General features: G+C 43.0%; 1 protein-coding gene across 1 annotated transcript in view; it reads right to left on the bottom strand.

Annotated features, from left to right (window-relative positions):
* PHF3 (PHD finger protein 3) overlaps positions 1-13,516 on the bottom strand; it is an 82,518-nt gene that overhangs the window by 57,691 nt on the left and 11,311 nt on the right. Inside the window, exon 2 of the mRNA XM_075861991.1 lies at positions 1,954-2,220. Coding sequence (XP_075718106.1) covers positions 1,954-2,197 — 244 coding nt within the window. The 5' untranslated portion in view covers positions 2,198-2,220. The remainder of the gene's footprint in view (positions 1-1,953; positions 2,221-13,516) is intronic.

Below are 13,516 nucleotides of genomic sequence, written 5' to 3'. Positions count from 1 at the left end.
GAATGGTAATCATGATCTGTCATAATTAAAGACAATTGGCTGATACCATATTATTAGTGACCTCTGAACGATTATTTAAAAAATGCCAGTTATTCAGCTGCTAGCCGGCAGAAGTAGCAGTTATAAAATTATAGCATAAGAATTTTTTTTTTATAAATACTGTAAAAGCAGGTACAAATTTGTAAACGTAAAGGAAACCGGTAACCCCCATTATCCTACCCTCACTGTGGGCAGCATGAAGTAGTGACAGATACGCTGATTTGAGCGGTCTGGCACTTATGTGTTAATGGTATGCTGTTTAAGAGAACTTAATCTTTAACCGTGCAGCTCGCTGCTAGAGAGGAGTCCAGCATTGGTATTGTTGGGTTATGACTCCGAATTAAACATTTCTAAGGAAAAAAAATGTGGATTAATAAAACTTTTATTTATTGCAAAATTACTAATAGTTAGAAAGTGGATATCTAGCTCCCCACCGGAGGTTAATGCTCGGCTAAATGATGTGAAAATTATAATGAAATATGAGAAAATCTATAAATCAAGGCAAACACTGTAAAACCTATTGGGGGGAGTGGTAAGAATTTTTGTTCTTTTTGTATTTCACTTTAACCAAGATCGGTCTTGAGAGGGTGGGGGGTGGGAGTAGGAAGTAAATGTAAAAATGTGTATAGTTGTATTTTCTTTATTCCTTACTTGTATGGAATTTTATAATGTATTGAATAAAAAAAACAAAAAAATAAAAAGGAGAGGAGTCCAGCATAGTCACAAGCTGCCCCCCCCCCCCCCAAGCCGCTGCTGAGTGACAGATTTCTCGCTATGCAGTGATGGGGGAAAATCTGTCTTGCGCACTGCAAAGTTAAAGAGTAAGTTCTCTAAAACAGCTTAACATTAGCACATAAGTGACAGACCACTGAAATCAGCACGTCGGTCATTCATTTTCTATGCCCTCAATGTAAGAGAACAATGTAAATTAGAACATGTGCAAGAGAATATATTTGGTATAGTCCAAGAATGTATTATATAACAGAAACAACACAATGTGACATTTGGGCTTCAGAAAAAAAAAAAATATTGTTAATATATCAGGGCAGGACAAATTCAGGAGCCAGGTCGCCTCGCCAATGCAGAAATAGAACTACTACCGATTTTTCTATTCATGTATACTGAAATTGTTTTTGGCAGCCCAAAAAAACACAATACAAAAAAAAAAAAAAGCTCGTAAAGAAGTGTTTGGGGTATTTAACACAGTGGGGTAATTTTTACGCTGATATTCATGCGGAAACCGCGCCAAAATCAGTGCCTAGAATTGCCCCAAATCTGCTTTTTCTTTCCTTTGGTGGCTTTTTGCTTGTTCTTTTTTTTTTTCCCTGGACAGTAAACGCTTTCTTTGTGCGGTTTCTACCACTGACATCCCATTAAAATCAATGGAAGGCAGAAAATGTTTTGAGCATTTTTAGCAGCAATTTTTTACATTAGATTCAACGGCTGAAAAGAACGTGGGCAAAAATCACCGCAAAAAAAAACAAAACACTGGCATCAAGAAACACGGTCAATTAAAAATTCGCTCCAAAATTCCTTCAGGAATTTTGAGGCGGATTTTTCTCTGCCTGACAAAAAACGCCTTGTGAACTAAGCGTAACTTATTCTTATCTTGAATTTAAATATATGCTATGGTATATTCCTTGTTGGATCCCAATATAAACTGTGGAAAGCCCGATTTCACTTACGATAAGAAATTTATATTTTTTGTTTTCTTGATCTACTTTGCCTGAAGTGTTTGCTCAGTATTGATTCTGTCGCATAAAGTTACTGCCGTTGTCAAATATTTAGGAATAATTTTAGATGTTAGTGGAAGCGAATGTTCCTTGGCTTATTAAACCATCATTCTGGCTCACATTTCATGACCTGGTTGCTAAACTTTACAATATGGCTATGTATATTCTCATAGTTACACACCTGTAGTGGTTGGTAATTCGAAATCGGCTTCAGTATTATCCAAAACTGGTAGGCAGAATTGGGTGCTTGCAGAGCCAAGCATGGGATCCTTGTCACTGAGCATGTTCTTCAAGGAGTCTTCAATGTCATGTCGGCTTGTGGCAAATTCGTCACAGCCTTCACTTTCTAGGTTATCGCCTAGAAATAGGGCATCATCCAAATGTTCACTAGGGATTAAATGGTTGAATGTGTCAACTATATCCATGAAGAATTCTGTATATTTCAGTCCTGTGAAAAAAAGATCCAGCGTTATTCAATTCCACCAAGTTCCTAACAGATCTATCAAATGGCATTAATCTTAAAGAGAAACTCCTCTTTTCAAAAGCATATTAACAGCAGCCTGCAAAGTTATTCAGCATTGTAGACGCCAAACACTGCTTTACTGCTCTTGAATTATGTTTTAGGCCGGGTTCACATTGAGTTTTTTGCAGGAGGAAAATCTGCCTCAAAATTCCGTTTGGAATTTGGAGGCAGATTTTCCTCTGCCTGAACGCCGATTTTCGTTGCGTTTTTCGCCCGCGCCCATTGAGCGCCGCGGGCATAAAACGCAGCAAAATACGCTTTCTCTGCCTCCCATTGATGACAATGGGCGGTCAGAGGCGTAAACGCTCGAAGATAGGGCCTTTTTCCTGCGAGCCGGTTTTTCCGCCTCTGCCTCCCATCAATCAATGGGAGGCATTTTCGGCCGTTGTTTGGGGCGTTTTCCGACGCGGTTTACGCGTCCAAATACCCAGTGTCAACTCCCCCATATTCTCCACTTTGCTGAATTCCTTTCTATAAAACATATGTTGAAACAGTTTTTTGTGTTTTTTTTTATTTTTTATATTATGTTTATAAACCATTTATCTCTTCCGCCTTATAGTCACAGCAGGACCCTCCCTCTTTTCTTCCAGTACTCAAAGCACAGCTCCCCTCATATCATATTCCCCAGTGCTCACAGCAAAGACTTAATACAGTTCCATGAAGTCAACGGGCAGGCGGAAGCACTGGCCTGCTTAATGCATTTAGGGGAGCAAAACTTGGTCACAAGGGCCACTTCTCTACTCGGCACAATTACTAGTCATTAAAAGCCAGAAATCCCCCCTCAAGGAGGATCTTAGGCCTCATGCACACTTTCGTCGGCCGTTGTACGGCCATTTATGATGGTCCCGTCACACACGTGCTGCACACGGATGGCTTCCGTGCGCAGCCCGTTGTTTCACGGACCAAATTCTATGCAAAAACGGGCAAAATTCTACTTTTGACGGAACGGCCACAGGGTTCCGTTAAAACAACAGAAGTGTGACAACAGAAGTGTGCATGGCCCGCATTGAAATGAGTGGGTTCAGGGTGCTATCCGTGACAACGGATAGCACCATGAAGGAAAAAACTGAAGTGGGCATGGGGCCTTAAGGTCAATGTAATGTCAAACATTGACCACCATCATCTTGCAATCTTTCTTTCTTATAATTTCCTTTTACAGAAACAAGAACATATCCACAAGACAATATCAATACCACATGTCCATATGGAACAATTAAAGATAAAAATACTGTTAGGATATATCATTGCGTACAGGTCTTGAAATAGCAAGTAGTTGTATACAAGTTTTCATGCTCATTATCGATGATCATCTTCCAAGGTAAACAGATATTCAGTGAATGTTGGGTTTATCTAAGGAACCTCTTACATCTTCAATTAGCTACGAGTTGGAATATCTGAACAGAGCGTCATTCAGCAGATCAGAGTTTCCCAACCTTTTCAGGCTTGAGGCACCACTGGAAAAAAAATAAAAATTCCTCAGGGCACCCCTATCAAAAAACGTTTACAAAAAGACAAAAAACGGCTAAAAACAAGCACTAAAATTTAAGGGTATGTTCACACTGCGTTTTTGGTAAGGTGGAAATTTTTAGACAGATTTTGGATTGACAGTGTTGTGACGCTTTTTTGCAGTATTTTTTTTTAACCTGTTCGAAGCCAATGCGAAAACTGCAGGCAAAAAAAAGCACTCCAAAACGAGCACCGCAGGTTTTTTCTGCCTTCTATTAAATCTCAATGGGAGGTCAGAGGCAGAAACCCCTCAAAGACCATCAGCCCCCCCTACTCACAGTAATGACCATCAACTGTGAGTGGGATTATTGCAAAGTGGAAGCATTTAGGAACCACAGCAACTCAGCCATGAAGTGGCACCCCACTAAACGTTACAGAGCGGGATCGCTAAGTGCTGAGGCGCATAGTGCACAAAAGGTGCCAATGCTATGCAGACTCAATGACTGCAGAGTTCCAAACCTCCTCTGGCAAAAACGTCAGCACAAAAGCTGCGTGCCAGGAGCTTCATGGCATGGATTTCCATGACCGAGCAGTTGTATGCAAGCCTTACATCACCAAGCACAATGTCATGCGTCGGATGGAGTGGTGTAAAGTACGCCGCCACTGACTCTGGAGCAGAATGGTGTTCTGTGAAGAGACGAATCTCACTTCTCTATCTGGCTGGCTGATGGACGAGTCTGAATTTGGCGAATGCCAGGAGAACGTTACCTGCCTGATGTATTGTGCCAACTGTACATTTTGGTGGAGGAGGGATAATGCTATGGGGTTGTTTTTCATGGGTTGGCCTAAAACCCTTAATTCAAGTGAAGGTAAACCTTAATGATTTAGCATACCAAGACATTTTGGATACTTGTATGCTTCTGACTTTGTGGGTAGTTTCTGTTATATCAGGACTGTGCCCCAGGGCACAAAGCAAGGTCCGTAAAGGTATGGTTGGGGAGCTTGGTATGGAAGAACTTGACTCGCCTGCACAGAGCCCTGACCTCAACCCCATCACACACCTTTGGGATGAACTAGAACAGAGATTGCGAGCCAGACCCTCTTGTCCAAAATCAGTGTCTGACCTCACAAATGCTCTTCTGGATGAATGGGCAAAAATTTCCACAGACCCACTCCAAAATCTTGAAGAAAGCCTTCCCAGAAGAGTGGAAGCTGTTTTAGCTGCAAAGGGGGGACCAACTCGATATTAATCCCTATGGATTTAGAATGGGATGTCATAGAAGTACCTGTAAATTCAATGTGTAGGCGTTCCAATACGGACATCATGACTTTAATATCAAACCAGGAGTCTTGTTAGTGGATCGGTCATATATTTATGCTGCCCTATCTGAGGGCAGTGCAAAGTAGTAACAGACATGCTGATTTTAGCGTGCTGCCACATTAGTTAATAGAAGCATTTAAAATCTATACTTGCAGTGCGTGGCCATTGCCGCAAGTAGGAGTCCAAGTATATTCACATATTTATGCTCTCCATGCCCTCCAGACACTAAATGACACTATTCTATGTATAGTAATAGGGAGAAAAGTGATGTGATCGTTATTAGCTGGATCCTACGGGATCAGTTTTCAGCCATCAGTTATGCTAACCTGATGGCTGCGGCTTTGACAGACCGTATAAGGTACAAAAAAATTAAAAATTACCTTAAACAATACAAACATTTTTTAATTAAAGTAAATTTAAAAGTACTTTAAAGCAATTAAAACATTGATTTAATAAAAAATAAAAAAAGCGAATTAAACCTTTTTTTTTTTAAGTGTCGTTACTTATTTCTATTATATATTTTTACGTTTTTTTGCTGTATTTTTTTTTCTTCCATATGGTGGAATGTATTAAAGATCAAATAATAATTTGACATGTTTACCTATGTTGGCCACCAGGGGGGAGCACTTCACAGAATTACAGCAAGGTGAATAAGGCAAAGCAACCTGACTCACAGCTGCTGTAAATGTGGGAGGGAATCTCACAACCCCCCCCCCCCTCCCACAAACCAGGAAAAGGTGTCTTCAAATTGCTAAGCAGTGTCCGGCAGCCATTTTGGGTGTGTTATAGGATACACCAAAAGGCTAAGGCTCTGTTCACACGCTTACTAAACAAAGGGAAAACAGCTCATGATTTTCAGCCATTTTTTAATCAAACTCGCGTTTTTTAACGGCCGTTTTTGGAGCTGTTTTTCTATAAAGTCAATGAAAATCGGCTCCAAAAACGTCCCAAGAAGTGATGTGCACTTCATTTTGGTGGGCGTCTTTTTACGTGCCGGTTTTGGAAAACGACCACGTAAAAACCGCCCTGTCGGAACAGAATGCCGTATTTCCCATTGAAACCAATGGGCAGATGCTTGTAGGCGTTCTGCTTCCGATTTTTCAGCTATAAACATTGTGTGTGGCCTTACCCTTAGGGCTTATTCAAACGAACGGGATATACGTCCGTGCAACGCGCGTCGCACGGACCTATATTAGTCTATGGGGCCGTGCAGACAGGTGCGTGATTTTCATGCATCGTGAGTCCGCTGAGTAAAAGTCACGACATGTCCGTTCTTTGAGCGTTTTTCGCGCATCACGCACCCATTGAAGTCAATGGGTGCGTGAAAACCACGCATGTCGCACGGAAGCACTTCCGTGAGACGCGCGTGATGCGCGCAACAGCGGTGAAAAGGATGAATGAAAACAGAAAAGCACCACGTGTCATAATGATGGCGGCTGCGCGAAAATCACGCACACACGCATCATACGCTGCTGCCACACGGAGCTCTGAAGTGGCTTTTGCGCAGGCAACACGCCGCTTTTTTGCGTGCGCAAAAAGCACACGCTCGTGTGAATCCAGCCTTAGGCTGGATTCACACGAGCGTGTGCGTTTTGTGCGCGCAAAACGCACTTAATAGCTCCGTGTGTCATCAGCGTATGATGCGTGGGTGCGTGATTTTCATCATTATTTTCATTCATCCTTTTCACCGCTGTTGCGCGAATCACGCGCGTCCCACGGCAGTGCTTCCGTGCGACACGCGTGGTTTTCACGCACCCATTGACTTCAATGGATGCGTGATGCGCAAAAAACGCTCAAAGAACGGACATGTCGTGACTTTTACGCAGCGGACTCACGCTGCGCAAAAAACACAGACTGTCTGCACGGCCCCATAGACTAATATAGGTCCCTGCGACGCGCGTGAAAATCATGTGCGTCCCACGGACGTATAACACGCTCGTGTAAATGAGCCCTTAGAATGATGAAAGTGAAGTGAATGGCTTTTCAGTTGACCGGTTCACACGCCGTGTATTTGATAAGTTGTTTTTTTTTGCACATTTTACGTGCAAAAAAAACGCATTAAAAAAACGCTTGATTTTGCGTGTGTGTGTGGGGGGGGGTGCTCGCCGCTGATTCTTCAAAACAGCTGATAAGCGGCTATGAAGTATCAGCGGCGCCCGTGCGCACTCCGCTCTGCCGCACACACACGGGAAAAGTCTTAAAGGGGTCGTCCAGGAAAACATGGCGCCGCACCTGTCCTTAGGTCGTGTGTGGTATTACAGCTCTGTCCTATTCACTTCAATGGAGGTGAACTGCAGTACCAGACACAACCTGAGGACAGGTGCGGTGCTGTGTCTCCAATCCGGACACTGTCAGAGCCACCCACCGCCATCACTGCAGACAGAACCACACAACTACGGCATGAGGGCAGGGCTTGTCCTGAGTGCACTGTCTCTTGTTATGGACAGATTTATAGTCGCATGAACCCTGTCTGATGAACCGGTAACCTAGGTCCGATCACATGACAGAGGGGGTCATCAAAAACCCTGTGCACCCTCAGCCCGTCCATCCAGCCCTTTCCTGGTTATATCTGCTTCTGGGAAAGCTGGGTGACCACCATTACCCCTCCTACTGGAGTGTGTTTGGGGATGTGACTAATGAACCTCTCACACTCCAGTAGGAGGGGTAATGGTGGTCACCCAGCTTTCCCAGACCCCTGAACGGTAAATCTCTCTAGTTGTGCTGAGACTGAGAGGTTCATTAGTCACATCCCTAAACAGTCTCAGCACAACTAGAGAGATTTACCGTTCAGGGCTTTCCCTGTACAGTTGCATCATGTGTCCTTCATACAGGGGGGGAGGGGTGGGGGGGGGTCACGAGAGCGGGGGTCTGTGAGATAGAGAGTGGGACAGACAGACACACATCTTACCTGCAGTGCAGCTGGTCTTCAGTATGGCGCCTGCTGTCTCCCTGCAAACAGCTTCTCTGCTGTGTGACTCTGACCTGCGTCTGCACAGTACAGAGCCAGAGAGCAGAGTCAATGGAACGGCTCCCGTTCATTGTGCCCTATGCACTGTAGCTGCCGTATTCCATCTCAGTATGTGTCGTTAATCGACATATACAGAGATGAAAAACAAAATGGCAGCCCCCATAGAGAAGTTAGGCCCCATGCACACGAACGTGTTTTTGCGTCCGCAATTCCCCCGAAAATCCACGGGAGAATTGCGGACCCATTCATTTCTATGGGCCCATACACACTATCCGTGTTCTCACGGGTCCGCGCATGTCCGCAAATCCGTGCCGCACAAACTCAGGACATGTCTTATTACGGGCCGCAAATTCGATGCGGACATGCCCATAGTAGTCAATGGGCCCGTGGAAAATGCGGGTACACCTCCGTGTGTCAACCGCAGTTTGCGGAAATGTTGCTAGGCGACGACCAGGAATGAGGTCTGTCGTCATCCTGTTTAACCTAGGCTTTTTTTTTTATCCACATTTTGCGGATTACATACGGATGAACTGCGGATTACATACGGATGAACTGCGGAGGACATTTCACGGAACACGGTCCTGGAATTTGCGGACCAGAAAAACACTACGGTCGTGTGCATGAGGCCTAAAAGTTAGAAAAAAAGAAAGAAGTAATACACAAACACACAAATAAATAAAATGTATTTTAATAACATACTAAAAGCAATATTATATAAAAAAAAAAAAATTTCCGCGACACCCGTCCTTTAAGAACTTTTGTTCATTTTTTTTATTTTCCATGTCATTATCTATATTAAAAAATAATACTAAAATGTTGCAGTTTTCACTCTGGACACTGAGCCTCATACAAGATTATTTGTGGGGTGAAATGGGGAAAAAAAAAAAAGCAATTACACAGTTGGGGGGGGGGGTTTGTTTTTACGGCGTCCATCATGCGGCAAAAATTACATGTTCACCGTATTCTATTCTATCAATTTTTTTTTTTTTTATGTTCTACCACTTTTAGTAAAAAATACTATTTGCTAAAAAAAAGAAAACAAATATGTTTTGTGATGCCATATTCTGAGAGCCATACGTTTTTTATTCTTCCGTCAATTTAGCGATGAGAGTGCTTAAATTCTGCGGGGCAAGCTGTAATTTTTATAGATACCATTTAGATACCACATGCAACTTTTTCATTACTTTTTAGGACAAAAAAAATCCAGCAATTTGCATGTTTTATACATATTTTTTTACTGCGTTCTCTGAGCGGGTTAAACAACGCTATATTGTGATAGTTCGGACTTATACGAACGCGGCGATACCAGTTATGTTAACTTTTTTTTTTTAACATTCGATTTAGAGGGAAAAAAAATTGTAAAAAGGGTTTTCTTTTTTAACTTTTAATTTTTTTTTAAATGTTATTTAACTATTTTTTACTTTTTTTATTAACCCCCCTAGGGGACTTGAACCAGCTATCGTTAGTTCACTTGCATGCCCAGAGGCAGGGCTTCAAAGGAGTATGAAGTTGGCAGACAGAGGGGCCTTCATTAGGCCCCAGGCTGCCATGACGACCGCTGGCACCGCTCTGATTGTGTAGTGGGGGTAATTTAATGAAGATTAACAATTTAAATGCCGTGATCGCAATTGACCGCTGCATTTCAAAGGTGTTAAATGGGCGGAATCAAAGTAATCTATGATTCCGCCCGTTGCAGTGAGTATTACACAGCTGCCACTCGTATGGAGCGCGCTGAGCCCACACCATACTTCCCCTTAATAACTACCACGTGCATGTACGTGGTATGTCATTAAGTGATTAAATATTTACTTTTATCCCTTTTTAGGTTGGGTTCACACGTGATAGCGTACCGCTGCCAAAAACATGCGTTTTACCACAAATTGCCACAGTTTTGATTAACAATTATTGACCGCACAGTTTTCAAAGGTGAGACATTAAAAACCATTTGCTTCACTTGTGAAAATTGTGCGGCCAATAAACGAATCGCAAAGCATTACCGCACGTGTAAGAAGACGGACAAAACACTTTAGACTTTTGGTTCCAGATTGATGATGTATAGTGGCCAGGCAATGAACTTCCATACCACTCGATAAAGAGCAACCCAAAGAATAAGGTGTCAGTAGCAAAGCAGGTTCAGCCAATGATCTTATATGTATGGTGGCCTCCCGACACTCCCCCGATGGCAGGGTAAAAGGTGGGAGTGGGCCTATTGGATTTCAACATTGTAGATCCTTTTCTCCACCAGAGTCAGTCAAATTAAATTCTCTTCTCCCCCATTGAAATAAACATGTACGTGTATCATGAAGTCGGGAGTTATCTCATAGCCGGCTTTAAAATATTAGCTAGCTGGTTCCTGGGATTTGTGAAGCCCTGCCTTAAAAGGGGTTATCTAGGAGGTGAACACTTTTTTCTTAGACTATATTCACACGACAGTGAAAAAAAAATGTCCATTAAAAACTGATCATCTGTCAGTTTTTCATGGCCATTTTGCAACAGCCTGTCTCTAAATTTTCATCCATTTCCAGTCCATCTGACCGTTTTTAATGGCCGTTTGACATCCGTTTTGCTTCAGTTTTTCATGGGCGTTAAATGAAATTCATCAGTTTTTTTGTCAGGCTTTTTTTTTGTCCCAGCCTCCTGAAAACACCCAAAAGGTGGTCACACGTTCACCTAGACACTATTTACAGCCTCCCTGTATTTACAGCCTTCCTGTATATGCCACACACCCCCCCGCATATGATGCCACACACCCCCCACCCCCCGCATATGATGCCACACACCCCCCACCCCCCCGCATGATGCCACACCTCCCCGCATATGATGCCACACACCTCCCCGCATATGATGCCACACACCTGCCCGCATATGCCACACACCTGCCCGCATATGATGCCACACACCTCCCTGTATATGATGCCACACACCTCCCTGTATATGATGCCACACACCTCCCTGTATATGATGCCACACAGCCCGACATGAATGCCCTACATACTCACCAATGCAGCGCTGTTCTCACGGGTTCTGCGGCGACGCGATGACACTCACCGATGCAGCTAGTCTTCACACGTGGTCTCTCGTCTTCACAAGATCTGCGAAGGTGGCGCGATGACGCCATCACGTCGCCTTCGCAGAACCTGGGAAGACGAGAGACCATACCTGAAGAGGTCAGCACTGCATCGGTGAGTCATCGCGTCGCCGATAGCCAGCAATTTAACTAGTAGTTCTCTTGCCAATCTCCGTGTCACAGATCAGTTTTTAACGGTTGTTACATGTATTGAAAGCCGTTAAAAATGGATCCATTGACTTCTATGGGGGCCGACAGGCCGTGAAAACTGACAAAAATAGGACATGTCCTATTTTTTGACAGCCATTATTTACGAGCCGTTAAAAAAACGGCCGTGTGAATACACCCATAGAACATCATTGTTCTGAAAACATCCGTGTGACGGCCATTAAAAGAACAACCGTTTTTCACTAAAAGGCCTTAGGGGCTGCAAATTAAATAAATAATAATTTAAAAAAAACAGCAATGCTTACCTATCCCTGACCCCAGTGATCCAGTGCTGTCGCTCCAGCGTTTACATGCATGAAGCATGTAACCGCTGCAGCCAGAGGGCTCAGGGGGGGGGCTCTTTGGTGACTAATTGTATTTCTGTCATAACGCCTGAAATACAACATATGGCCGCTGAGCCATCTGATTGACTTCAGCGGTCACATGCTACGTAAATGTAAACAAGCACCAGGACTGCCCCTGAAGCGACAGTGCTCGATCGCCAGGGACAAGGATTGTTTTTTTTCTTTATTATTTTTTGACTTGTAGCCCCTAAGAAACAATTTTCACTTCCCAGGTAACCCCCTTTAAATAGTATATGTCACAAAAATGCTGATTGTCTTTTGAGCAAAGATATAATTAAATGAATAGTTTTGCATAATGTGATTTTCTTCCAGTAACGTATGCTGCAGCTGTCCTGAATTTTAGCTACATATCTTAACAAAAAGGCTGCTTCGCACTTGCAGAGTCCTGATAAAATTCAGGATTTAGCAGCCGATTGATCATGTGACCGTAGACACTGCCGAATGTGATTGGTCAGAGCCTTCACTGCAACTTTCACCTTTAGACTCCTTCAGACTTTCCAGACTTCTTGGCCCACATTTACTAATAATAGTGTAATGTAGACCAGACAAAGTAATTACGTAGTTCGCAAAACATGTGCCAAATTTATAAAAATCTGCAAGCCACTTTGCAAAATGTTTCAATTTTTTATTTTTTTTTTTAAAGGCTAAGAAAAATTACAAAATCTATTTACAGAGCATATGTCGATTTGCACCATTTCTCCTTAATCTACTTTATAAATTTGGATTAAACATGCATCTCCTGTGAAAACACACACACACACACACACACACACACACACACACACACACACACACACACTTTGCTCAATTTAGTTCAAATTTAATAAATAAGGGAAAAAGTTGAAAAAATTAAGCAAATTTGTTACATTTTATGCCAAAAATTGGCGTAAACACATTGAGAAATGTGGGCCGTTCACTTGAAAGTGAAAATTACTAAAAATGTCAGCAAAAATCACTAAAAAAGTAATAGACATAATTTCCTGAATGCACACAAAGGAATATACCATAAACTAATATGGATTACAGCTAAAAATATATGATAGATATGCTTTAACTCCGTAACACATAGTGAGGTAATGCCTGCATGATTCCATAGATGTACGTCCCAGTGATCAGCAGGAGTGTGGCTGTGAATAACAGCCACACTAGCAGTCAGGATGGGCGAAAAGCTGGATCCCGGCCCTATCAACCTATTCAGGAACTGTGATCAGAACTGACTGTTTTAGGCTCTGTTCACACCTGCATCGGTGTGTTCTATTGCTCTGCTACGTCAGAAGAGCAGAACAAGGGAATATTAGAAGCAACGGTTCCATTGCACAACGGACTCTGCCAGCGGCCCCCATTGAATTTAATGGGTTCTGTCGGCTTTCCGTCGGGGTGTCCGTGCTTTTACTGGAGAAAATGGCACAGTAGGCTGCGCTATTATCTGCGTTAATCTCAGCCGGATCTGTGACAGAGGCCGCTAGTGGAGCCTCCAACGCAGATGTGAACGAGGTCTTATACTGGCAGCTTGGATCCTAAGGCCAGCATCAAACACACAGTTTTGATTAAGTGTTTGGCTCCGTTTTTTTAAACCGAACACAGTAGTGAATAGAAAAGAAAGGAGATAAATCAATCTTTTCTTTATACCATTCCTTGCCTTTGGATTCACTTCTGGCTTTGGCTCAAAAAACTGACCTAACGACAGCAGCAAAATTACTTGCCTAAGGCTGGATTCACACGTATTTCGGCCACAAGTCCCAGACCGAACACACTGCAGGGAGCCGGGCGCCTAGCATCATAGTTATGTACGATGCTAGGAGTCCCTGTCTCGCTGCAGGACAACTGTCCCGTACTGTAATCATGTT

The sequence above is a fragment of the Rhinoderma darwinii genome, chromosome 4 (genome assembly GCF_050947455.1).
Source record: "Rhinoderma darwinii isolate aRhiDar2 chromosome 4, aRhiDar2.hap1, whole genome shotgun sequence".
NCBI classification, from domain to species: domain Eukaryota; kingdom Metazoa; phylum Chordata; class Amphibia; order Anura; family Rhinodermatidae; genus Rhinoderma; species Rhinoderma darwinii.
This window is presented reverse-complemented; position numbering and strand designations above follow the sequence as displayed.